Source organism: Peromyscus californicus, unplaced genomic scaffold (assembly GCF_007827085.1).
Source record: "Peromyscus californicus insignis strain IS unplaced genomic scaffold, ASM782708v3 Scaffold_2__1_contigs__length_46816999, whole genome shotgun sequence".
NCBI classification, from domain to species: domain Eukaryota; kingdom Metazoa; phylum Chordata; class Mammalia; order Rodentia; family Cricetidae; genus Peromyscus; species Peromyscus californicus.
Window position 1 is genome coordinate 7,568,742 of NW_026294540.1, and position 27,440 is coordinate 7,596,181.

Here is a 27,440-nt window from a genome sequence, read left to right on the forward strand (position 1 = left end):
GCCCTCCTGGAAGGCAGCCAGGTACAAGGAGGGCATGCTGGCCTCTGCCAGTTGCCTCTGTCACACATTGGAGCCGGGTGTGATAAGACAGGCAGTGGGACCACCCTGTTTGCAGGGACCCAGGCCCTGGTAAGACAGGAAACGTCCCTCGCCTCCTTCCCGGTCCGTCGTGAGGCCCCCTGGCATAAGGTTAGTCATCCCAGAGTGTCAGCTGTGGGCCGGGACATGTGCAGGGTTTAGATGCATCGTGGTGGTGGTGGCGTTAGGGTAAGCCCTGGCTCCCTCTGGGAATCTCATTAAAGAGGGAATTCCAGAGGGCTGGGGAGATGACTCAGTGGATAGAGTGCCTGCTGCGAAGCTCAGATCCTGGCACCCATGTGAAAGCCAGGCACTGTAGTATGTGCCTGGGATCTCAGCACACTGGGGAGGTAGAAACCGGAGGATTCCCAGGCCTTCCCAGCGAGCCAACCTAGCCAAAATTGTGAGCTCCAGGCTGAGTGAGAGACCCTCTCTCAAAAAATAAGGTGGAGAATGATAGAGAAAGCCACCCACCTGGCCTCCACGCCCACATTCGTGGGTAATTGTGCCTGCACACACACACACACACACACACACACACACACACGAGGGAATACTAAAGTGAAAAGTTAATATCTGGATAAAAGTTAATATCTGTCTACCTGGAAATGGCCACTGTACTTTGTGGGGGGGGGGGGCGGAATCTGATTTCCAAAGGGGCTGTTTTTGTTTTGTTTTTCCCTAAAGTCATCCTCGTGTGTGATATAAGCATATGGGATTGAAACTTATACACATATCTCAAAATACTTCTGTGTTTCCCTCTACGCAGATATAAATACATTTAAGAAAATAATAAAGGGACTAGGTGCAGTGAGATGAGTTGCTAATCCTGGCACTCGGGAAACAGAGGCCGAAGGCTCTCCATGAAGGTCAAGGTCCCTGGGCTACACAGGGACACCCTGTCTCCAGAAGGAAAAAAAAAAAAAGTTGTCTGGGGATTTAGCTCAGGGGTAGAGAACATGCTAGTGTCTCACTCCCAGCATGGGGGGGGGGGGGGCAAACATGGCGTAAACATACCTGTCTAAAAGAGAAGGATGGAGCGCATTGAGACCAGCCTGCATAAAGGGCATGCTAGCACCGGAGACCTTGGTTTCCTTTCCTGTACCCAGAATATAAATAAATAAATAGATCACTTGGTATTGTAGCAACAAAACACATCACTCACTTCTCTCAGAGTACTAGAGGGCTTTAGGGTGATGCCAGGGTATTCTTTGTCGGCTAGTCTTAAAATATCCTCTGCTCTCAGTCCTGGAGAGGAATGTCCTTCCAAGTGAGGCATGCATAGGAAACCGCATGTTCGCTCATCAGGAAGGATTAAAGTCTGCTCCCAGGATAGTGCGGTTCTAGAACACCCTTCCTATCGCTGTGACCCTTTAACACAGTTCCTCATGTCGTGGTGACCCCCCCCCCCCCCCCCCGCAATCACGACATCACTTTCGTTGTCACTTCATAACTGTAATTGTGCTACTGTTAAGAATCGTAACATAAATTTCTGATGTGCAGGATGTGTGATATTCAACCCCTAAGGGGTTGCAATCCACAGGTTGAGAACCTCTGCTCTATAGTAAGGGCCCAGTGGAGAGTGCGGGGACACCCTTCTGATGGGTGCGCCATCCGTGAAACACAGTTTGACCCACAAACTGCAAACAGTGCAGGGCGTTAATAGCGCGGGATTTTCCAGGAAAACTTGTTTTGGGGGTGAAAGTGGGGAGTGGGCTCCTTCTCCAGGGGAGTAGCCAGATGATACCGTGAAAAGTAAAGTTAGCATCCTGATGCTGAAATCCAAGGGCTTTTCTAAAATAGGGAAAAGGAGAAGGAAGTGATGGACAGCTCCATGGGGGGGGCGGGGAACTAACGAAGGAGGCTAGAAATTCCCAGAAGGGTCAGAGGAGGAGACAGATACCCAGGCTGCAGGCTCCCCTGGCAGACTTGGGCTTGCTGGACATTGAATTCAAAATGAAATCGGGAAAAGTGGTCCAGCGACACTCATAGGAACACTGTCTCCTTTGTAGGGAAAAAAAAAATTGTAACTTGTGGGCAGATCTTTTAGGGATGTGGCTAAGGGAGACAGAGAGTTTAAAAACTTTGTGTGTGTGTGTGTGTATCTGTCTGTCTGTCTCTCTCCCTATTAGGATGATCCTTTGAAAAAACACAGCTTCTCACCTGGAGAGCCCCACTATCGTGTGTGTGTGTGTGTGTGTGTGTGTGTGTGTGTGTGTGTGTGTGTGTGTATGTGTGAATGACTGTTAAAAATACATGAATGACCTCCCTCAAGTCTCAATATCTCTATTAAAAGAGAGCAGTAACACCGACCTCGTGAGTGTGTAAAAGCGCTAAGCAAATGAGACGTTTTGAGGATGACAGAGTGTCCGGCAGAGCCCCCGCTCCAGGCCACCACAGGCCGGTGAGGATGCCGAGGTCACCGGGCACTCTCTACTCGAAAGCCCACCCCCGGTCCACCCGGTGACCCGAGCTCTGTCCCCCCACCTGCCTCAGGTTACACGGCAGATCCATGAGCATGAGCAGGAGAACGAGTTGCGGGAACAGATGTCAGGTTATAAGCGGATGCGGCGCCAGCACCAGAAGCAGCTGATCGCCCTGGAGAACAAGCTGAAGGCTGAGATGGACGAGCACCGCCTCAAACTCCAGAAGGAGGTGGAGACGCATGCCAACAACTCGTCCATCGAGCTGGAGAAGCTGGCCAAGAAGCAGGTGGCTACCATAGAAAAGGAGGTCAGTGTGCAGGGTGTGGGGGGCGGGGCGCCCTCAGGTGCTGGGGGGGCGGCCAGGAGGCAGGGGTTGGGAGGACCTTTAGGTGCTGCCAGCCCTAGCCAGTCTCCACCGATGGCAGAGTCAGCAGGGAGAGGGAGGGAGTAGCAGGGGGGCACTGTTGCTGGGTTGGGGGTCCTCCCTGAAATTGCTATGGTAGGTAAAATTATCAGGTGGTTTCACTCTGATGTGTCGAGAGCAGGGCTCCCTCCACAGTGGCCAGAGAGCCAGTCAAGGGAAGCAAAATGCCACTGTCTTTGAGGACCGTGCGTAGCTCAGGTCTGTCTGCGCCGGCCGCACCCCTGTTCTCCTCAAATAGCCCCTTTAGTGGGGAACATCCATCCCTGCTTGTGACTGCTACTGTATCAGCCACTGGCCACAAAGAAGTTAATCTGGCTGTGATTCGGGTTTTCTGAGGAAAGATCTCTCTTCCTCATCCAGGTCTTTAGCCAGTGTAATTATTTGAGTTAATTTTTTGGTAGTGCTGGGGATGGAACCAAGACTTTCTTGCATGCTCACCTGAGAGTCACTCTTGGGCCCTCTAAACTAATTTGGAGAGCATTCTCTCTGGATGTGTTGGAATGCACCTGTAATCTTAGGGATTTGGGTGCCAGGGCAGGAGCATTCCCAATTCAAGGCCTTCCTGGCTTCTATCGTGCTACCTTGTCACATTAAAAAAGAAGAAAAAAAGATAAAATGATAAGACAAATCAAGATAATGTCTTTATTACTGTCAAATATTTAGTGTTAGGAGGGAATGATGGGCCAGGCATAGTCCACCGAAAAGGTGGAGGAAAGGTGGGGACAGGCAGATACGTGGCACCCACGGCTAGCCAGCTTAACCTAATCGGCGGTAAACCTCAGACCAATGGGAGACCTTGTCTCCGAAACCAAGGTGATGGGTGGGGGTGAGGGGTGGGGTGGGGGCGAGGGGTGGGGTGGGGCGGGGGCGAGGGATGGTTCAATAAATAAGATCACTTACCATGCAAGCGTGAGGACCTGCGTTCGGGTCCCAGCGCCCTACATGGGCATGGTTGTGTGCGCACCTGTAACTCCAGTGTGGTGGAGATGGAGACCAGGAGATCACAGGGGCTCGCTGGGCACTAGTCTAGTTTCAGACTCAGCAAGAGACCATGTCTCAAACCAGTAAGGTGGAGAGGGATAGAGCAGGGCATCCGTGTCCTCCTCTGACCTCCAGGAGTGTACAAGCACCTCCCCACCCCATGCTCATACACCACATTCGCATAAATAAATAAATAAATAAATAAATAAATAAATAAATAAATAAAGTGGGTGAATAAAGAAAAAAATAAATGTGTGTGGCCCTCATAGAACAACACCTGAGATTGGCCTCTGGTGTCCACATGCATCCACACACATATGTGCACACACACACAGAGGCACCTTCATATCTCCCCTATCATTGGGAATGTATTTTTTTAAGATGCAGAAGAGCCACAAAAGGCATTGTCTTTTTTGTGTTTCTCTGGAGACAGGGTTTCTCTGTGTAACAGCCCTGGTGGTCTTGGAACTTGCTATGTAGACCAGGCTGGCCTTGAGTTCACAGAGATCCACCTGCCTCTGCCTGGGATTAAAAGCGTGCACCATAGCCGGGCGGTGGTGGCACACGCCTGTAATCCCAGCACTCGGGAGGCAGAGCCAGGCGGATCTCTGTGAGTTCGAGGCCAGCCTGGGCTACAAAGCTAGTCCAGGACAGGCTACAAAGCTACAGAGAAACCCTGTCTCGGAAAACCAAAAAAAAAAAAAAAAAAAAAAGCGTGCACCATCACCACCACCACAACCTACCTGGCTTGGAAGGCATATCTTTAGATAGATAGTCTTTCATTCTCCGTCCAGGGGTGATATTGTCTGGCACTCATGGACAGCTAAGTCTGGGGAGCTCAGGCTGACCTCGGCCACCTCTGTTGTCCTCTCAGGCAAAGGTAGCCGCAGCAGATGAGAAGAAGTTCCAGCAGCAGATTCTGGCCCAGCAGAAGAAGGACTTGACAACTTTCTTAGAAAGTCAGAAGAAGCAGTACAAGATTTGTAAGGAAAAAATAAAAGAGGTAAGGATGCCTGCACCCGAGGTCACCTGCACTTTGAACTGGCTAAGAGCTTGAAATGGCCCATCTTGCCCTGGGATCGGCATTAGAATTCAGCAGCCCTGACTTCTCATTAGAGTCCTTGGAAGGCTTAGTAAAGCCGAGATCAGCACACCCCTCCATCCTCCCGTCTTCGCTAGGCCTGGGGTAGAGTTTGAAAACTCACCTTTCCGAAAAATCCCATGGGACACCAATGTCGCTGAGCGAGGGGGCTGCATTTCAGGAATCATGGATCTAAGGTGTGACCATGCGCCAAACCTTTCTCCACACAGCAGCCAAAGAAGTAGATTTAAGCCATTTGAAACCCATCTTGTCCTTGGAAAATCCACCATCTTCCCATTGTTCTCAGAGAAGGTGGAAGTTCTGAAGGCCCCACGTGGTTAAACACCAGTCTCCCCTCACCTCCCTTCCCCACCCCAGCCTCCTCAAGGCTGCTGTATCCCCAGGATACCCTTCAGTTCCTCAGATGTAACAAGTTCTCCCTCCCGAGGCCTTTACACATGGTGTTTCTTGACCCCATCTGCAGTTCTGCCCAATTCATTCCTCCTCCTTGTAAGAGTTAGGATCGATTATTGAAATCTTAACTCAAATATTATTTCCCCAGAGAGGACTTTCCTAACCTTAGCCTCGGCTAAGATACACTTCTCCCGTTTCACAAAACTAGAGTTTTTCACTAATTATTCAAAGTCCGTACCTAGCTGCTAAACACCATAAAGCAGAGAGCATGTCTGGTGTTGCCCAAGACTGTGTATGATACATGAGTCTGTTTGCCACGTGAATAGATGATTCCAGAACGTTTGGTTTAAGAGCGTCCCCCGAGGTTGAATAAAGCACAGCCTGGGGCACTGCCCTAGTGAAGTCTTATGCTAGAGCCCACCATCTGATTGGCGGGTAAAGGGCACAGGGCCTAGTGAGGGATCTGGGAGGGGGTGGGGGGGTATCCAGAGGATCTCAGGCTCTGCCCAGGTAAGACGTTGCTGCAGCTGATCCACACTGTCTGAATGCCGGGGGTCTCTGACTCTCTGAGTTCTGGAAACTAGAGAGTCAATAGAAACAGCCCAGGGAAGAAAAGGGTCCGCATTTTCTTCAGCTTTTCGTTGGTATTTTTCTTTTGTGATTGGCAAGATGTTGCTGGATCTTGGAGGTTGCTTCGATTTTTTTTTTTTCAATAGGAAATTTTGCTATTTCCCTCAACTCCAAATTCTTTCTCCTTTATAAACTCTACGTATTTGTTCCTGCTCTCGAGGCCATCCTCTAGAAGTATGACTGCCATCTTGGGCATTTGCAACACCAGGATATTGGGGGTCTGCTGAGATTCCCCACCAAACATCTATTCCGGAGTCCTGTCCCACTCCCCACCCAGTCCTCAGGTTAGCTTTGGGTCACCAGACTTAGATAATGTAAAAGATTTGGGCCTTTTCCTGGAGAGAAGCAGGTCCAAAGTTAACTTGAGGTGGCCTCGGCCACTTAGGAGTAGAGCATGCTCATGGCGTGTGTTCAGATACCTCTAGAATTTCACGTGTGGACCAACCAGAGCGGTATGGGAAGGACATTAATAATCCAGTCTTGATTTTAGAGTGATTCTTTATGGTCACATTTGAGCTCAGACATGCCAACTTGGGGCTCACGCTGAACCTATGGTGACATCATGGCATAAAGAGACATCATTCAGCCTGTCTGTCGCAGGTTCTCTGATTTACAAGGACTTATCGGTGGAGGGCAAAACTAACCTAAATAATGGTGGGTTTTGACAATCATTAAGAAAAGCAAGTGGTTTCAGATGTGTGAGGGTTAACCGAACATAGGTCAAGCTCGTTGGTATGAACGAAGGTCAGTACTCTGTATGCTCTCCAGAAGTGTCCTCTTGCCCTCTCCACAGTCTAGCATCCCAGATCTTCCGTTAGGCAGCCCTCTTCACATTGCCCATGTATTCTGGGAAGCCAGAGTAGAGATTTCCTATGCGTGGTTTTCTCACTCTGATCCCAAATGAAGCACAATTCTTTTTCTCCTGGAACTTCAATTAGCCACATCTGCAGAGTCCCTTCCTAACTCTGAAAGCCATTGACTTCTCTTTAAGCCTTCTACCTCCTCCCTGTTCCAAGCCACTCTGTGTCCCCCAACTTGACCTTCCCGGGAGACTCCCAGCTGCCTGCACAGCTGGTCCTGGTCCTGGTCCTGCCTCTCCACACGGCGGCCAGCATCCACTTCCTCATGACGGCAACTCCCGCTTACAGAATAGCCATTTTTCCCAGCCCCAAGGTCCTTGCTGGGCTTGGGATGTAGCTCACGGGTAGAGTGCTTGCCCAGCATGTCTGAGTCCCTGGGGTCAGTCCCTAGAACTGAGTAAAACACCAATCTGAACTTGGTCTACACGTCCCTGGGCCGACTGGCCTCGTGGCCTGTGAGACCCCACAGGCCATTGCCTCCCGTCACTTCTTGACCCAATTAGTTCCACCCCATGCAAGAGTTTTTCCCAGGCTGTTCCCTCTGTCAGCCTCTGTCCCCTACTTACCTCCCATCCATTCCTTCCGATGTCCACATAGTTGTTACTGAGGTCAAATGCTTTCCACCAAATCCTCTTGGAGGACGCCGGCCCTTCCCTGAAGGCAGGTTTTGGACAGTCATTTCATTCCTTTCCACGGCTCTGAAATCCGGTTTGGACTCTGGGTTGTCCAGCCTTTGAGTGTCGAGGTGCTGGGACCCCTTGCTCACCTGACACCTACTAACGCTGCGGTCAGGGCTTAGAGTCATTGGCTGATGACTGAACACATGATCTCTGAGCGTGAGAAGACAGGTGGAGGCAAACTCAAGTACCCCCTCACTTAACACTCAAGTAATTGGGGAGAAGGCAAGTGGTGGGGGAGATCCTTCCTGTGTTGAGATCCACACTCACCATCTCCATGATCTGACCTGTCCTCAGTGCCATCCCGTTTGATGGGCCTGAATATGTTTGTGGTTTTTTTTTTTAAAAGGTTTATTTATTTATTATGTATACAGTGTTCTGCCTGCAAGTATCCTTGCAGGCCAGAAGAGGGCACCAGATCTCATTATAAATGGTTGTGAGCCACCATGTGGTTGCTGGGACTTGAACTCAGGACCTCTGGGAGAGCAGCCAGTGCTCTTCACCGCTGAGCCAGCTCTCCAGCCCGTTTGTGTTGTCGTTTTAAGGAAATGAACGAGGACCATAGCACACCCAAGAAGGAGAAGCAGGAGCGGATATCGAAGCATAAAGAGAACCTGCAGCACACGCAGGCTGAGGAGGAAGCCCACCTGCTCACTCAACAGAGACTGTACTATGACAGAAACTGTCGCTTCTTCAAGCGGAAAATAATGATCAAGCGCCATGAGGTGGAACAGCAGAACATTCGGGAGGTATTTGTCACACTGAAGCCGTCTGAGGGGCAGTGGGGGGTCCGTCTCCTCCATTCCGTTCCTATGTCCTTAGCCTTTAGCCGTTCGCACAAGGCAGGGGTCCTACGCAAAATGTGTCAGGGGGTGATGTCACCTCCGATAAGATAAAGCCATTTTGAGCATAAGGACCAGCCTGAAATGGGTGAAAAGCTGTGTTACAACGAAGGTGCACGTGCATCCTATCACATGAAGCGGGGCATGAGGAGGGGGTGGGATCTTCCGCTTCCAGCCTGCTTGTCAGAGCCCTGGGTTTTGTGATTCTACAAGAAACACTTAAATGACAGGGCGATGCTCTGCACATCATCACATTCACTGTCATCCAGTGCCCACAGAGCGCCTCCTTTGTGCCAGGCTCTGTGACAGACACCAGGGCTACCAAGCAGCACCTGGCTGCCGAAGTCTGGGGAGGGAAACAGACAGAACTGACTGAACGTCAATCTCCTGCCTGAGTGGCAGTGACGGGCTGAGATGGGGTTTGGAGGAGAAATCAAGGGCAGCCAGAGATCCGGGGCATGTGGAATGTAGCCTGGGGACAAGGGGAGCTGGCTGGAGCCTGCAGACTGTACCCTGAAGGCAGTGTGAGCCATCAGAGGTGTTTAGGCAGGGGAGTGACCTGGCAAGCACTAGCTTTGCTTTGAAGACCCAGAGCATCAGTGTGAGACCCAGGCTAGGCTGGTGAGAAGCCAAGAGCAGGGAGGAAACAGGTGCTCTTCCTCTATGAGTTCCAGCCCAGAGGAAGCGGTGGCACAGAAAGGGGGGGGAGGGGTTTATATCAGAGCGGCATGCCTCAAGTCAGATGCTGCTGAGTCTTACCAGTTTCCCATGGGGATTTCAAACAGAGGAGTCCAGAGTGGTTTCTGCCTAGAGACTGAGGCAGGCTGACAAGTTTGAGGCTAGCCTGAGCTACAAAGGAAGCCCACATCTCAAAAGTAATGATGATGGAGCTAGGGAGGTGGCTCAGTCTGTAAAGAGCTTGCCACACAAGCGTGAGGACCTGGGTTCTCAGCACCAAAGCAAAACTCCAGGTGCTACAGTGTGCATCTGTAATCCTGGCACTGGGGAGGCAGAGACAGGAGGACACTTGGGGCTTGCTGTCCCTCCAGTCCAGGCCAATCAGGGAGCTGCAGGTTCAATGAGAAACCCTGTCTGAAAAATATAAAGTGGATAGGGATTGAGGAAGACACGCAACGTCAACTTCTGGCCTCCCCACACATGCACACACATATAAATGCACACACACACACACACACACACACACAAAATCATAACAATAACAATAATAGCAATAATAATTATTATAGTAATAACTGCCAGTCTTCCAGTTTGGGAGATTAGAGGGGCATGATGGCCCTCACTGAGACTGAGGATTTAGAAGGCATGTCTGTCAGGAAAGCATTAATAATCTGAGAAGACATGCCATGAGCCATTGGTAAAAATACTGATGGTTCGTGAAATTCCGGTGTTCACATGCAGGAGGGCAGCAACTGCTTCAGGCACCATTAACAGAAGAGCAATTGGGGCAAATGTTTCAGAGTTTTGTTTTCTGAGACAAGGTCTCCTTCTGTGGGCCAGCTGACCTGAACTGTCCATCCTCCTGCCTCAGCCTCCTGAGCGCTGGGATCATAGGCATGCTCTCGGCAGGGTTCAAACCGGAAGAAAGATCAAAGCCAACTGGAATTTGCTGACCACCAACCACTCTAGACCAGCCAGGCACTGTGTTTGTGTTTCGATGTCTGGGAAGGAGAAACTGGTGGACATTTCCAATCAGGGCAGTGATTTGATAAACTATAGACCAGAGAGAGATGAATATCATTTGGGATGATACATGGGTTGATGAGGATGACGGGCCCTAGTGAAGTTCAAACTTACCCCAAGGGGATGAAAATGGTTCTAGGGTGAGAAGAGGTGTCTAGACACTGTGGTAGCGTGGGGCGCTCTGCTGGATCACAGTCGTAGACAGAGGCGCACAGTGAGCTGTTGAATTGATGTGTCAGGGATCTGAATAAACAAAGGAGAGGAAAACTAGACAGATTTGTTACAGAAGCGATAACAACAGGAAATACTTGAGAAAAGCTCTTTAGAGAGGAGAGACTAGACACCAAAGGGTCAGGGGTGGGAACTCAGGTGGGGGCCACACCACGGTGGTGGGAGGCTCTAAAAGGCAGCTCGGTCTGAGTTGTGCTTTCAGACAGTGTGAACGGGGCTTGGGATGCTCAGCTGGCAGAGTGTTTGCTTAGCGTGACAGAACCCTGAATTCCACCTCCAGCACAAAACACTGGGCGATGGTGGTGGCCACCTTTAATCCCAGCACTCGGGAGGCAGAGGCAGGTGGATCTCTGTGAGTTCGAGGCCAGCCTGGTCTACAGAGTGAGATCCAGGACAGGCACCAAAACTACACAGAGAAACCCTGTCTCCAAAAAAAATAAAAAAATTAAAATAAAATAAAATAAAAATAAAAAGCCCTACAGCTAGTTAGAAATAAAATATTTGGGTTTTTTTCATCTGATAATTACTGTTACTCCAATAGCAGATATTTAGGGAAACTTTGAGGTCAAGAGGTCAGTTATCACCAATAAAAATTATAGAAAGTAACTACTCCCCAACATGATTTAAAAAAAAAAAAAGCTGTATTCATGAAGAGATGGCTCAGAGGATAAGAGCATTCATTGTTCTTGCAATGGACCTGGGATCAGTTCCCAGCACTCATATGGCTGTTTACAACCACCTGTAACTCCAGTTCCATGGAATCCAGTGCCCTCTTCTGGCTTCCACAGGTACTGCACACAGGTAGTACATGTGGACACACACACACACACACACACACAGAGCTAAGCAAAGGATAGCCCTGTGGGAGTATTTTTCTTTTTTTTTTTTTTTAAAGATTTATTTATTTAGTATACAATGTTCTGTCTGCATGTATGTCTGTCTGCAGGCCAGAAGAGGGCACCAGATCTCATTACAGATGGTTGTGAGCCACCATGTGGTTGCTGGGAATTGAACTCAGGACCTCTGGAAGAGCAGTCAGTGCTCTTAACCTCTGAGCCATCTCTCCAGCCCGGGAGTATTTTTCTTAAGGTTTCAGATTTTCCTTTTTTAATCTTACCTGCTTTCATGAAAATGATCAGTGCTTTTCTACTTAAAAAAGCAGCAGGAACACTGAAGAATAGAAAAACATAAAGTGTAATATAAAATGTTATTTTTAATTATGGGATAGAAGTTGTCTCCACTTAAGGTATATATACTCAGTGCTTTGACATAGTGTTCATTGTGAAATTATCGTATTTGAATTCATTGTCACATCCATCAGCCCCACAGTTTCTGCTTGTATGTGTGTGCATTGTACGCAATGTGTGCATGCATGATGTGTGTATGTATATGTCTTTGTATATTATGTGCATTCATTATGTGTGTAGGCATCATGTATCACGTGTATATGCATGCATTATGTACAAATATATATGTGTATATGCATACATTATGTGCAGGTATGTATGTGTATATGCATACATTATGTGAAAGTGTATATTCCTGCTTGAGTGAGGAAATTTCTGTCCCATCCTTCCAAATATACACGTGGCAAGCTATTGTCATCATGCTGTCCTTTAGATATCCAGAAATTATTCATCTTGCATAATGAAAATTTGGTGCCTTTTGGTCAATATCAGACTTTCTTCATAATTTCTTATCATCCAGTTTCTACTCCCATTCATTTAGTATATATTATTCTAGATTCCCCCACCCCCACCTCCCCCTATCTTATGTATGACGTTAGCTCTGTGGCATTATCTGCAAGCAATAGACACAAACTCTGGCTGGCTTAGGCATGGTAATGACATTTTTCAAGAATTTATTTTTTTTTATTTTATTTATTTTTTTTTTTTTTTGGTTTTTCGAGACAGGGTTTCTCTGTGTAGCTTTGCGCCTTTCCTGGAACTCACTTGGTAGTCCAGGCTGGCCTCGAACTCACAGAGATCCGCCTGGCTCTGCCTCCCGAGTGCTGGGATTAAAGGCGTGCGCCACCACCGCCCGGCCAAGAATTTATTTTTATTTTATGTGTATGGATGTTTTGCCTGCATGTGAAAGAGGCCAGAAGAGGGTGGTAGGTCCCTCTAGAACTGGAATTATAGGCAATTGTGATCCACCATGTGGGTGTTGGGAACCCAACCCAGGTCCTTGGCAAGAGCAGCAAGCTCTCTTAAGCACTGAGCTATCTTTCCAATCCCAGAATTACCTGGAAGGGTAAGGGATAGGTAACAGAGCTGAGGGAAAGAGCCAGGAATGATGAGGAGATGTGCTGGGAAAGCACCTTCCGTGATGCAAAAGGCAAGAGCTCTGCCCCTCTGGGCACTGTCACTGGGCTGTATCTCTTCAGTCCTGTTACTGTATCATTTCTGTACCGCATCTAGTTCCTAGGAGGGAGAGAACTTGAGTGGGTAATATGTCTGTCCTCAGTGTAACACTCTGACTCTAGCAAGGATGGAGTCCTTTCTCAAAGCAGAAGAGGAAGGCTAGGGCAGGGAGAGTGCAGAAATATCAGATGTCCACCACACGACTTCACCTTTCTCCATTTACCATGGAGCATGCAGAGCAACTGCCCTGCTCTCCAGAGCATCACAGGATTCACCCATAGTCACAGAGCTGTAGCTAATGCTGCTCCTCTCAGGGCATCTGTGGAAATGGGAATGCCACCACCACCACCACCACCACCACCACCAAGAACATCTCTGTATGCAAGTGTTTTTAGTGTCTCAAGGTGTGGCTCAGTGGTAGACAGCTCACCTATCATGCACGAGGCCATGGGTTCCTGTAGTGGTATTTGCTCCGCCCATGACCTTGGGAGCAAATACCACTGCAGGTTCCATCCCCAGCACTGCAGAAAAAAAAAAAAAAATCAGTCACTAAGCATTTCAGTGCATACATAAGTTGGGAAGGAAAGGGTTTATTTTGCTTACACTTCAGCATTACTGTTCATCACTGAAGAAAGTCAGGACAGGAACTCAAACAGGGCAGGATCCTGGAGGCCAGAGCTGATGCAGAAGCCATGGAGGGGTGCTGCTTACTGGCTTGTTCCTCATGGCCTGCTTAGCCTGCTTTCTTATAGAACCCAGGACCAGCAGCCCAGGGCTGGCACCACCTACCATGGGCTGAACCCTCTCCCGTTGATCACTAAATGAGAAAATGCCTTACAGTTGGAACTCAAGGAGGCATTTCCTCAGCTCGGGCTCCTTCCTCTGATGACTCTAGCTTGTGTCAAGTTGACACACAAAACCACCCAGTACAAGGCACTTGCTGAGCTTGATCCCTAAAAACCACATGCACCCACACATGTACACTCATAGAGTAATAAAAATTTAAAAACAGACAGATGCTACCTAGTCACCCTCTTAGGAGTCTGTAGTTCTACCAGCGAACATAACTTCATTCGTCCCTTTCTGAGCTGACTGTCAGGACTTCTTTTAGCTCACAAAGCAGGTATAAAGGAACACCAATGTCTGTCTGAGTCTTCCTAACCCTGTCCAAGAACCAGACTCCAAATACCAGAACTAAGAAATCGCTAAATATACAGTCCAACAGCAGCACCATTGTGAAGTTTGAATTCTAAGCCAGGTGTGGGTGGCACACACCCATAATCCCAGCACTTGGAAGACTGAGGCAGGAGAATCATGAGTTAGGAGGCCAGCCTGGGAAGCTTATCAAGACCCTGTCTCAAAATACCACTTGAGAAGGACTGGAGATTTTGCTTAGTGGAGAACCCCTTCCTGGCAAAGGGAGCCTCTGCCCCACTCCCCCAGGGCATGTGGACCTTGAGTGCTTGGCAGGCAGGGTCCCAATGCCATCAACTATGGTTCAGCTCATTTTTTTATTTTATACAAGCCAAAGACATGCATGGCTCTAACATATAATGTGTCATCAGTGTCTAGAGCATTCTAACACAGGAAGATACACTTCACTGGGATATCTTTTTACAGAAAATGTTGCAAACCTGAAAACCAGAATTGTATTAGCCTCTATTCAACTGCACAGAAGTTGTATGTGATCTTAGACCTTCAGCTCCCCAGTGCCTCACGGTTACACATGAAAGTCTTCATAAGGAGCCCTCAGGGTGGTGGGGCATGCTTTTAATTCCAGCATTCAGGAGGCAGAAGCAGGCGGATCTCTGTGAGTTCAAGACCAGCCTGGTCTACATAGAGTTCCAGGCCATCTATACTGTCCAAAAATAAATAAATAAACAAACAAATAAATAAAAATCTCTGTAAGGTGAAAACTCCAAATACCAGAACTAAGAAATCGCTAAATATACAGTCCAACAGCAGCACCATTGTGAAGTTTGAATTCTAAGCCAGGTGTGGGTGGCACGGTTAGAACCTGGGTGAACTGTATGAAAAAAATAATTTTTAAATTGAGAAGTGGGTACAGTGTTGCATACCTGAAGTCGCCACTGTCTGGAAGGCTGAGTCTGAGGCAGAAGGATTACTTGGGTGCAGGAGTTGGGAACCAGCCTGGGCACCATAGCAATACTCCCACATAAAAGAAAAAAAATTGAAAGTACATTGCATGTTGTCATGTAGGCATGGCATTGGACTCAGGATAAGACAGATATGAAATAAGATAGGAAAGGGCTCCCCATGGCTGGAACTATTACAGGCAGCTGACCATCTTACACCTCAAAACTCATATAGGATTTATGATAAAGGACCAGCCTAGAAATTGCACCCCAAAACCATGTTTGTTACCATACTTACATTCTCTAAATAATTTGCAAAACCAAGTCTAAGATACTCTATGCCAGTTATTCATTTCTAAGTACAGAAAAACAGTGAGGCATGGTTACATTCTGAAGCGTTTTCTTAGGATCTGTCATATCATCTTCTCAAGCATTATTTGTGCTGGGTGGGAAGGCCCTGAATTTATGCCTAAAGAAACTAAAGTGTGTGTTAAGGGGTTTCCCTGCATAGGAAGCTTGCCAGAGCCACAGACCTTGAGTCACCAGCAGGACCAAAGCTAACTCTCACCTGAGCATTGCTTGGATGACTCCTGAACGTTAGTATTGGTCAGCAGCCACTGCATAGCTCAGTGCAGCCCATGCAGGTGTCCAAGTCCTGAGCATCCAACGTAGGTGCTCTCAGCACCCACTGCATCCCGTGCGGGTGTCCCCCAGTACCCAGAGCATCCTTTGCAGGTGTCCCCCAGTACCCAGAGCATCCTGTGCAGGTGTCCCCCAGTACCCAGAGCATCCCGTGCAGGTGTCCCCCAGCACCCAGAGCATCCCGTGCAGGTGTCCCCCAGTACCCAGAGCATCCTGTGCAGGTGTCCCCCAGTACCTAGAGCATCCCGTGCGGGTGTCCCCCAGTACCCAGAGCATCCTGTGCAGGTGTCCCCCAGTACCCAGAGCATCCTGTGCAGGTGTCCCCCAGTACCCAGAGCATCCCGTGCAGGTGTCCCCCAGCACCCAGAGCCAGTCCATTCAAGAAGAGAAGCCCACGATGTCTATTTACAGTACTTGCTTGGTGTTGTTTACTTTTAGTCTCTGGGCAGCTTGAGCTCAATTTGGGTTTCAGGACCTAGTGTGGAGCTAGAAAGCTCAGCACTGTGGCTCAAGTGACTGTGGGACAGGGATCTTCATTCACTTATGGCACTTTCTTTGGCACTCCCTGGGTTTACCTGATTACCTGATCTGGGAAGGGCCAGTTTCCTATGTTACCACCCAGAGGCCACTCACTAGTCTTTGAAAGAAGACATTTAGTTGGAGCTGGAGAGTTCTCTCAGTGGTTAAATGCATGGGCTATTCTACCAGAGAACCTGGGTTCAGTTCCAAGCACCCACATGGTGGCTCCCAACCATCTGTCACTCCCTTTTCAGGGGATCTGATGCCCTCTTCCGGCCTCTTCCAGCACTCGTGTGGTGCATTCACTTATAATGCAGGCAAAGCACTCATAGACGTAAAAATCATTCTTTTTAAAAGAAGAATTTGGTAGTCTCTGTAAAGAGGCAAAAATAAAACACTAGAAAGAAAAGCATGGAAGCTGGAAGGATTCGCTTTCGTGAATTGAAACATTTAAACCATGTTTACACCGTAGCTACTCCTGTTACTGTAGCTACTAAAAGCCGAGCCCCAGGGATGCCCTTGGTCCAGCTCCATCCCTTGTGTCTGTGTCTGCATCGGCACACAGCAAGAATGTAATGATGCTTGCTGAGTGAATAAATGAATGTTCTATGGCAGTGCTCTAGTGCTAGATGCTGTGGGTGGAGAGCCGGTGTATGCAGGATACTTGCAAGCACCCATACACATCCATTTCTGACATCCCTGTAAACAGGCATGCCTCCCATCTCCTCCCCTCACAGATGCCGAGAGAGGCGGGGCACCCAGGTGTTCCCCTGCCAAGCCCAGCTCCAAGCTTACTTCCACCAAACTTCCTAACACACACCCTCTCTGGAGTATCCTCTTCCGGGCCCTGCTCTTTTCCCTTTTCAATGTGTACAGATCCTGGTTCCCTGAGCTGGTTACGACTCTCTGAGCTGGGCAGTGGTGGCGCACGCCTTTAATCTCAGCACTTGGGAGGCAGAGGCAGACGGACATAGAGATGGGCTGAAATGCAGCCAAGACGTGGGTACAAAGTACTCACTGCATCCATTTCTCTCTCCCTCTCCCTGTCTCCCTTCCCCCCCTTCCTTCTTCCCTCTCCTTCCCTTCTCCCTCTTCCCTTTCTTCTGAAGTCTAGCTTTATCTAAACCTCATCCCTCCTAGCAGCAGGTGACCATCCCATAGTCCCTGCGTGTACCGTCACCCCAGCCACTACAGAGACAACTGGCCGCCCCGAGTAACAGCTCCAAATTCCTAAGAGAGAAAGTATACTGGTTATTATGCCTTGGGCCCAACTTGGATCCATTCGGCTGTGAGACCAGCACCTCCTTCACCATCAGAGTATCCCCAAGTCGAGGGCAGCAGCCACCGCTTAGTGAATGCTGGCCTGAATCCGGGGCTTGTGGTTTAGATCTTTGCGACTAGTGGATTGAGGACACAGCTTAGTGGTAGAGCACTTGCCCAGCATGTGCAACGCTCTGGATGCAAAGCCCAGGGCCTGAGGTTCAAATCCCCAGTTTGGAGTGAGAGATGAAAACAGTCTCAGGTTAGTGGGGGAAATCTTTTACTTGATCTTTTCTTTTTTTTCTGGTAGATCCTTCCCCACTCTCCAAGGGAGGAAAGGAGGAGAAAAGCATCAGATGGGCAGGAGTAGAACTAAGGAGCGGTCTGGGGGTGTGGCTCGGTGGAAAAGCGCTTGCCTAGCATATACAAGGCTCTGGCTTCCATCTCCAGTGCCATAGGAAGAGGCCGGGAGAGAGGGAGAAGGAAGGAAGGAAGACGTAGAACTGAAAATACCAAGTGTTAGATCTAGACACGATCCGTCTGCCGTGGGAAAGATGAAAGGGAAGTGCTGTGCTCAGATTTCTCCCAGCATGCCCTAAGCTCTGCTTTTAAAAAATAGATAATTGGCCTACTTCTGTTATGTACAAAAACAGGGTATTTCCCCGAAAGCCGAGGGCAATGCGGGCATTCCCAACTGAGTTCTCAGCACTGGCCCCATATCAGAGTCACCTGGAGATCTTGACCCTGGTCACATAACAAGAGTCACCTGGAGAAGGCTTTAATATTGAAATGGGGCGCGGAGGAGTCCCAGACAACTGTCAGAATTTGGGCGTGTGTTTCCTTATATGATTTTAATGGGTGGCCAGCACGGGAGCCCCTCACACAATCGAAGCCCCACAGCCGCTCTGTGAGACAGGAAAGACCATGGGGGATTAACCCCATTTCCCAGATAGTGCTGGGAAGTTTCCATCTTGTGAGTGGTGGCCTCATCCCAGAATGCAAAGCTCCAGGGGCCGCCCCTCTGATCTCATTAAGTCATGCTGCAAACACTAATGGACTAATTAGGAGCCATCCCTCACCTCGCCCGTGTGTCCCTCCCTTTTCCGCTCCGCTCATCTCTCTCCCTTCATCTCTTGCTCCTGGGTGCAGGAACTAAATAAAAAGAGGACCCAGAAGGAGATGGAGCACGCCATGCTGATCCGTCACGACGAGTCCACCCGAGAGTTAGAGTACAGGCAGCTGCACACCCTGCAGAAGCTCCGCATGGACCTGATCCGGTTACAGCACCAGACGGAGCTGGAGAACCAGCTGGAGTACAATAAGAGGCGGGAGCGGGAGCTGCACCGGAAGCACGTCATGGAGCTTCGGCAACAGCCGAAAAACTTAAAGGTAAGAGGACCTGGCGCGCATCCTCACGCAGGGGGGCGGGGCCGCAGGGGGCGGGGCCGCAGCGCCCTGTCTGTGTTCCTCCCTACAGAATCGGGCTCTCCAGGTGTGGTGTCCAGGGCTCGTTCTGCAGGCTGGGAAGCGGCTTTAGAATCCCTCTAAGCTGCAGGGACCTTGGCCCTCCCTGTAGTTCAATCCTTCGCCTACCTGAGTCACTGGTTCCCCACCGTCTTGGAAAGGCAATGAAGAGGGGCTGGAGAGATGGCTCGGCGGTTAAGAGTGCTGGCTGCTCTTCCAGATTGTTGATCCCCAGCACCCACACAGCAGCTCACAACCATCTCTAACTCCAGTTCCAGGGCATCTGATGCCCTCCTCTGGCCTCCAGGGGTACCAGGCACCCAGGCGGTGCACAGACACATTCCGACCAAACACTCATACATATAAAATAAAGCTAAAAAATTGAAAGTGAGCAAGGACAGCTCGGAAGACGTTTCAGTCAGTGAAGTGTTTGTAAGTACAAAGACCTGAGGGCTATCCCCTAGAGCAGTGGTTCTCAACCTGTGGGTCATGACCCCTATGAAAGTCAAATGTCCCTTTCACAGGGGGTCACCTAAGACCGTCAGGAAACATGGATATTTACATTACAATTCATAAAAGTAGCAAAATTACAGTTATGAAGTAGCAACAACAATCATTTTATGGTTGGGGATCACCACAACATGAGGAACTGCATTAAGGAGTCGCAGCATTAGGAAGGCTGAGGACCACTGCCCTAGAACCTATGTTAAAAAAAAAAAGTTGGGGCTGGAGAGATGCCTCAGAGGTTGAGAGCACTGGCTGTTCTTCCAGAGGTCCTGAGTTCAATTCCCAGTACCCACATGGTGGCTCACAACCATCTGTAATGAGATCTGGCGCCCTCTTCTGGCATGCAGGGATACATGCAAACAGAACATGGTATACGTAATAAATAAATGAATCTTTAAAAAAACCAAAAGTTGGGCTGAGCACATATAGTAGTGGTGCACACAGAGAGGTAGACAGGCTTCCTTAGGGCCAGCCTGGTCTACGTAGTGAGCTCCAGGCCAGCCAGAGCTACACAGTGAGACCCTGTGCCACCAAATAAAAAGGAAAAAAACAAACAAAAAATGCTGTCTGTAAGCCCAGCTCTTCTGGGCAGCTCCCTGGTACTGGCTGCCCACCCACCTAGCCTGTTTTACAGCCCCCAGGCTTTTGCCAGATACTGTCTCAAAAAAAAAGAAAGAAAGAAAAAGAAAAATGGACAGTATCTGTGGTACCTACCCACGGTTGTCCTCTGACCCCCATCTACATATACACAAGTGCTCCCAGCAAAAAAAAAAAAAAAAATGGCTAGGGAACTGTCCATGGTCCTAGCCCCAGTCAGTGAGAACCACCACCCTCAAGGTTGCTATTCACAAACAGAGGCTACTCCAAAGCCACCGCCCGAGTTAGTAGGCGCCGGTGTAGCTGACTAGCGACATCTGCCGTAGGCCTGGGAATCGGGCCTGGCTCTCCAGGCTGCAGTGGGGGTGGCCCTTGCAGCCTCCAGCCTATCCGGGCGTGGCTCTAGCTGGCCAAGTTCCACGTCCTCCTCGGCCACCGGCATGTGTCACGAAGAGAGGCCGGTTGTCAGTGCTGGCACAGACGCAGGCCGCCCTTAGTCACACCGGCACATCTTGCAGGCAAACCCTTGGCACATCCCTGACCCCTGCCAGCAGAAGCCCTGAGTGTTCAAGTGACATGTGACCACAGAGTGGCCTGTGCCTGCCATATACTCCTCTTCCCACTTTCCAGAGTGAAATCATACTCTTAATGGAATCAAAGATCCAAAGCCACTTTTCTCTTTCAGTTTCTCCTGAAGTCGAGTAGGAATGGGTTAGGCTGTGAAGTGCTGTTCGGGTGCTCTGTTTTTGTTTTTTGTTTTCTGGTTTTTTTTTTTTTTTTTTTTTTTTTTTTTTTTTTTTTTTTTTTTGGTTTTTCGAGACAGAGTTTCTCTGTGTAGCTTTGTGTCTTTCCTGGAACTCACTTGGTAGTCCAGGCTGGCCTCGAACTCACAGAGATCCGCCTGGCTCTGCCTCCCAAGTGCTGGGAGTAAAGGCGTGCGCCACCACCGCCCGGCTCCAGTGCTCTGTTTTTATCAGTGTCTCAGGGAGACATTTGGAGTGAGGGCCATGGAAGCCGACTGTATAGTATCACCCCTTTCTATGCTTGGAAATAAAAGGGAATAGTGCATACATGGATGGACACACTCGCCCGGAGGAAAGAAAATTCAGCGAGGCTGGGCAGCGGTGGCACATGCCTTTAATCCCAGCACTCGGGAGGCAGAGGCAGGCGGATCTCTGTGAGTTCGAGGCCAGCCTGGTCTACAGAGTGAGTTCCAGGACAGGCTCCAAAGCTACACAGAGAAACCCTGTCTCGAAAAACCAAACAAACAAAACCAAAAAAAAAAACCAAAAAACAAAACGGAGCATGCGTAGTGTGACCTCTGGCATACATTGTCCCGGTCTTTTTCTGGATTGCTGGCTGTCCTGTGGGAGTCCTGTGCTTGTTCTGTGTCATACAACCCAGGGACTTCCGTGTGGACTGACCCTCTTTTTCTCTCTGTTGCTTTTTTTCCCTGCCAGGCCATGGAAATGCAAATTAAAAAACAGTTTCAGGACACTTGCAAAGTACAGACCAAACAGTACAAAGCACTCAAAAATCACCAGTTGGAAGTCACTCCAAAGAATGAGCACAAAACAATCTTAAAGACACTGAAAGACGAGCAGACGAGAAAACTGGCCATTTTGGCAGAACAGTATGAACAGAGCATAAATGAGATGATGGCCTCTCAGGCGGTAAGTGGGTAGGTTCGTTGCCACGGCTCCGAGAGCTTTTGGGAATCTCAAGAAAAGGCAAGATCCAGCTTTCATTCCCAAGCACCTTCTGGGATATGTTGGTTTAGGATATATTGGTGGCTTCTTTTCCTGCCCGCGGAACGGAGGAAAATGACGACGCTGAGTAAAGCCAAGGCCATTCAGATACAAGCCGGAATGCGTCTTATAAGATGGAGCCAAAGGAGCAGTGCCGGTCCAGCCAGGGGCGGTGGGGGGGCGCACGTAGGGAGGGCGAGACGGGATGGATACCGCGTGTTGTGTTTATGCTTATTCATCAGAGGTTTACTGACCACCACCCCAACTAATGTCAGGCATGGCCCTGCTGCCTCTGGGTTCATGGTCAAGTGAGGGGAGACACACACACACACACACACACACATACACACACACATATGCTAAATAAACTCTGGTCAAGCCTCGGCAGGCAGCGCTGCGCTAGGCCCAGAGACAGTGGAGCTAGCTAGCTAGGGTCTCATGCTGTGTCAGGGAGGCTGGGAAGCCAGATCATTGAGTGGGAATAGCCAAGCACACTGAGTCCTTAGTTGTTGGGGTACCCAGGGCCTTGGAAGGACAAGAAGGAACAGGGAAGCTGGCCTGGAAATACCTGGAGAACAAAAAGGAAGCCATGAAAATCCATGGGCCGACGATACAGACAAAGGTCCAGACGAGGAGAGTGTGCATCTGGGGCTCAGTGCTGGAGGGTCAAGAAGGAGGAAAGCTGTGATCCCAGCATTCAGAAGACTGAGGCAGGAGGATCGTGGCAGCATGGACTACTGTCGAGACCTAGTCTTTCCAAACAAAGGCAGGGGATGTAGTTCGTCAGTAGACCACTTGCAGGAGGGCCCCCAGCGCCGCAAAGGAGATGAAGGGGGAAGGAAGAAGGGGGGAAAAGGTAGGAGAAAAGAGGAAGAGAGGGAGGAAGAAAGAAGGAGGGAAAGGGAAGGAGAAAGGGGGGCCCGTGTACCCGTCCTGTCTTACTCCCAGGCTAGTCTCTCCTGGTTCTCCACTGTGTCCCAGGATCCCCGGATCCCAAGGATGTTGGTAGGTTGGGAAATGGGTCTGTCAGGTTATTGAATGACGTCATCCCACAGCGCCCAGCCCCAATGGCCAATGGTTTACTCAACAGAAGCATTAGTTCCACCTGAGGGTGCAGCCTGCAAAGACACAGAAACCCCAAAGGGTCTGAGAATGAATGGCCAGCCCGACCAGCTGCCACAGCCGGGGGGTACCACACGGGGGGTGCAGGTGAGGGTCAGAGGCTCTGAGGCAGGAGGTGAGCTGTTACTCTACAACGAGAGACCTCAGATGTCCAGTGTGCCATTGCCGTGAGCCCTGGGGTCCACCACAGCACAAGAGGGAGGTGGGAGGCAGGCACATGGACATGGCGAGGGCTGGGCAGGATTTGGGGAACACTTTGGAGGGGTGGCAGGAAGAATTGAGCTTCAGAGTGGAATTGACAGGAGACTGGGAGGGTTGAGGAAAGAGGGTAGACTTGGATGCCGGGCACAGTAACTGAGTAGGGTGCCACTGAGCCCTGTAGGTGTCCATGTGGAGAGATCCAGATACTGAAATCTGCCAGTCAGAAGGGACGCCAGGAGTAAAGACCAAAGGTCCCATGCCTTTGCCTCGTGGGGGCAGCTGTGACAGGTAGGAGTAAGTAAAATCTACCTGGGGGTGGGGTGGAGTTTGAGAAGCAGGCTGGAGAAGGATCTGGTAGCCATCCATGTTTGAAGGCTGGGTAGGTGTAGATCAAAGCGGATGAGTACCCAAAGATCAGGAGGGGCCAGGAGAGAGCAAGTCACAGAAGGCAGAGCGAAGGTTCCCGCCGGAGGGTTCAAATGTACAGGAGCCACGAGAGCAGGAAACCCCGGTGACCTCCCCGCTCTGGACAGTGGCTTTAGCCAGCGCGGTACTGCGGCAGGAGCGGAAGGTGCTCTTCCCCTTCAAAGGGACGCGGCCCCAGCTCAGCGGGCAGAGTGCTTACCTGGCGCACACGAGGCCCTGGGTTTGATCCTCCACACTGCAGACACCGGCATGGTGACACCTACCTGTGATCCCGGCACCTGGGAGATGCAGCAGGAGGATCAGAAGTTCAAAGTCATCCTCAGCCACCTCACAAGTTTGAGGCCAGCCTGGGCTACATGAGACCCTGTCTCAAAAATAAAGAATGCCCATAAAAAGAAGAAACCGCACACGGGACTCCCTCTCCCATCCTCGTCAGTAGAGGCAGATAGACATGCAGCACACGGAGGGGACAGTTAAAGGAAGCTGCTGCCAGTAGAGAGAGGCTTAAACATGTTCCTAAGCTGATGGGTGCTGCTGCACTTATTCACACCTTCATCCATCCATCCATCTGGCATTTATGACTGACTGCACCATGCTCCAGGCATCCCTGGAGAGGACATGATGAATAAGAGATCCCTCACTCCTCAACCAGGTCCCCGGGGACAACGGAGGAAGCCACATCAAAAGGGGGCTGCTGTGCATGAAGTAGGGCAGAAGCAGGAAGGGAGCGGTGGACCCAGAAGGGCTAGCCTGGTCTATAGTGGCAGAAGTGGGAAAACCGTAGCCCACCTGAAGAACTCGGAGGCATCAGTTCTGTCTGGGATGTGGAGAGCTACGGATCTCGCCTGGGAATAAGACAGAAGGGTTGCACAGGGGCCAGGTGACAGTCAGGTCTGCAGGCCTCGGCACAGTGCACTGTCACTAAAGTGTAGGGGACCTGGCCTCATATTGCTGTTTGGGGACCATCCCTGAGAGACACACAGAGAATGGCCTGAGAGTCCCCAAGAGCAACGGGAGCCTACTATGGTGTTTGTGCTCTCGCTCGGCCAGAAGGGGACGCTGGCTTCACTAGAAATGTGATGCTGGGGTGAGGGGAGAGGTGGCCATGTTTGAGACACAGGCTAGAGGTTCAGGGAGTGTGCTTGGGACAGGGCCATGATGCTGAGTGAGGATTAAGGAAGGACCTAAGTCTCTAGGTTGAGCTTAATGGTAGGTGACAGGGATGGCTTATTAAAAAGGCAATGGGACAGTCTGGGGAAGGGGAAGCAGGAAGTTGAGTTTGTAGTGGTCATGTTGAACTCGTGGGTCTACCAAACAGCCCAGGTGAATCTGCCTAGCACCTAAACAGAAGAAACCGAGGGAGAAAACTGGAGGACTTACCCTCCCAGGCAACTCTGGTGTGCCAGCATTTGCCCAAGAGATACTCTTGGAGGAAACGGGAGCCCTCAGGAGGAGCAGTTAGAAGAGGACCCAGGCTAAAGCCCCGGAGGGCCCACATTTCCTAAGGTCCTGCTTGGCAGGGACTAGCTGGGAAAGAAGTAGAGTGGGGAGAAAAACACGGGGAGGGTTCGACGCGGCGTCTCGGAAGTCAGGGACAAAGTCCAGGCTAGAGGAAGGAATTGGAAGAAAGGAGGTCCTCAGCAGTGGCAGGCCCTGCTGGGAGGGGAGGTCACTAAGGGACCTCACAAAGATGATCAGAAACCTGAGCCTGAGGGTGTTAAGTGGAGGAGGGTGAGGGAAAGATGAGAGGTAAGGAGCAAGAAAGGAGATGGGGTAGCACCGGGTAGATTCCTGTCTTGGTCTTTGTTTTGTTCTGAGTCAGGGTCTCTTGTAGCCCAGGCTAGCCTGAACCTCACTATGTTGCCAGGGTTGACTTTGAACTCCTGGTTTTCCTGCCTCCCCACCTCCCAAGCACTGGGATTACAGATGTTCATCACCACACCCTGTTCATTCTGAGCTTGAGATGGGACCAGGGCTTCATGCGTGCCCCATATGGACTCTGCCAACCCAGCCACACCCCAGCCTGGCCCTTGTCAAGGGGGGGCAAGGTCTAGTGAACATGTTATATAAGCTGGCAGACATAGGGTAAGGAATGTGGGCTAAGAGGAGAGCAGTGCCCTCTCTTTTAAACCAGGGAAGAAGGGACTCTGAGTATGGCCATCACAGCTGTCCACCACTGGCCTTGGGCCATGAGTCAGGTGTAACCTTTTAAGTACCCGCTGTGACTCCCTCCTTTACCCGTGCGAACCGGAGGCTCACTGAAGGAAGGCCGTTCACATTAGCTACTGCTTGGCACAAGAGCTGGCACTTTTTTTCTGTAAAGGGATAAGTCATAAATGTGAGAAGCTGTGTAGACCTTGAGGTGTCCATCCCACTCGCCAGCTCACCTCTGCAGAACCAGCCAGAAATGGTGTGTGTGTGTGTGTAAGAGATAGCGAGCCTGCATGCCCTAGTAAAACTTTAGTTATAAACAGGCACAGCCTAGGGGCTGTAGCATTCCCGTTTCCAGCATTTGGGGGAGGGGAGGGGGTCACATCTTGGGTGGAGGCTGTGAGCTGTATGCTAGGCCACCACTGAGTTACACTGCACACTCCCTTGCCTCCTCCTCTTGTGTGTAAGCCACTGGAGGAAGCAAGCGTGATCTTCACCCACATCATTATAAACCTTAGGGTGCATTTGTGTGTGTGACTGACTGCGGGGGATACATTCCAAAATCTGGAATGCCTGTGGTTTCTAGCACCTGGACTTGGGTGGTCAGAGCTGGCACAGAGCAGAGTTTGAGGATCGCTAAATGCTAGAGACTGCAGGTGGGTGATCTAGCTCGAGAGGGCTGGTCTACCATGCAGGAAGTCCTGGGTTTTGTCACCAGCACTGCTGAAATTCCAGCTTGGCGGTGCACACCATAATCCCTGCATGGTAGTGCACACCTGTAGTCCCTACATGGTGGTGCACACTTGCCCTTAGGAGGTAGAGGCAGGAGGATTAGAAATTCAAGCTCATCCTTGGCTGCACAGCAGGTTCCAGATCCAGCGTGGCCTGCATGAGACCCTGTCTCAGAGGGAGACACTTCAAGGGTCTAAACTGCCCATTGGACGTCTAAACTCTTGGCTCGCTCAGGGCTCACAGCAGCTAATGTGTAGAAGCAGAGAATGGCTGGGCTGTCATTTTCTTTCCTGGTAAGGAACCTCTCCGATCAGGAGAAAATCCGTAACAGTCCTCACTGGGAGCCACGGGACATTTCAACATCATCTGTGAACTATTCTGGCTGTAGACTGTGTGTGCAGCAACCCTGCCCCAAATGGAAAATGGGAAGAGAATGGCCTGTCCTCTAGCAGATTCTAACATAGACTGCTTAGGGTGGGACTCAGAAAACACACTTCTTCTCCTTAACTTCATGGCATATTTCCCACAGAAGGACTCGAGAATACACTCTACGAGTAGCTTAATGTTTCCAGAGTCGCTTCCCACTGCACACGCTGGGATAGATTGTCAGGTGTCACAGGCGTAGGTCAGATGAGGATGGTACCGGGGAAATGGACTGTATGGAAAGGTGCAGAGAGACTCAGGGTAGCCACGCTGTCTGACTCAGGAGCTCGGACCTCAGTAATCGCAACCAAACTGAGGGACTGCCTAGCACAGAGGACCTAACCTGGGCTATGCTAATGGTCTGACCCAGGAGCCTCTTTGAGCTCGGGCCTTCAAGATTCTGCAGGTGGACTTGGCCCATCTCCACATAAGATCTGGGCATCTTGGTACAAAATGTAAAGTTAAGGGAACTGGGCCAGGATGCACGCATAATCTAGATCCCATTGCTTCGAAGCAAGATACATCCCCTGAGGTTATCAGCTGCTCTCAAGGAGTGAGATTTCTGAACCCGTGGGGTTCTGGGTTGGTGGCGAGGAAGATGCCACGTATAGCCACAGCCGTGGCCAGCATGATTTGTTCGGTCATGACAGCTACAGTTGGCACGGTCTTCACGGGTATGAATTGTTGAATTCACTTCTGTAGCACTAAATACGTCTACATGATGTCATGGTTTTATGGTTAAAGGTGTTTAAATATGGACACTGTCTTGTCAGAAACAAAATAATGTAATAGCTGCTGTTTATTGGACATTGTAGTATGTGGGGGGGGTCTTAGGGTCGGGATC

The 27,440-nt window shown here is 50.1% G+C and overlaps 1 protein-coding gene across 2 annotated transcripts in view; it reads left to right on the forward strand.

Moving 5' to 3' along the window:
* Window positions 1-27,440, forward strand: part of Taok3 (TAO kinase 3) — a 175,779-nt gene that overhangs the window by 144,618 nt on the left and 3,721 nt on the right. For both annotated transcript variants that reach the window (XM_052755161.1, XM_052755162.1), the window contains 5 exons: window positions 2,575-2,811; window positions 4,784-4,912; window positions 8,117-8,320; window positions 18,375-18,614; window positions 21,254-21,466. In XM_052755161.1, coding sequence (XP_052611121.1) covers window positions 2,575-2,811; window positions 4,784-4,912; window positions 8,117-8,320; window positions 18,375-18,614; window positions 21,254-21,466 — 1,023 coding nt within the window. The remainder of the gene's footprint in view (window positions 1-2,574; window positions 2,812-4,783; window positions 4,913-8,116; window positions 8,321-18,374; window positions 18,615-21,253; window positions 21,467-27,440) is intronic.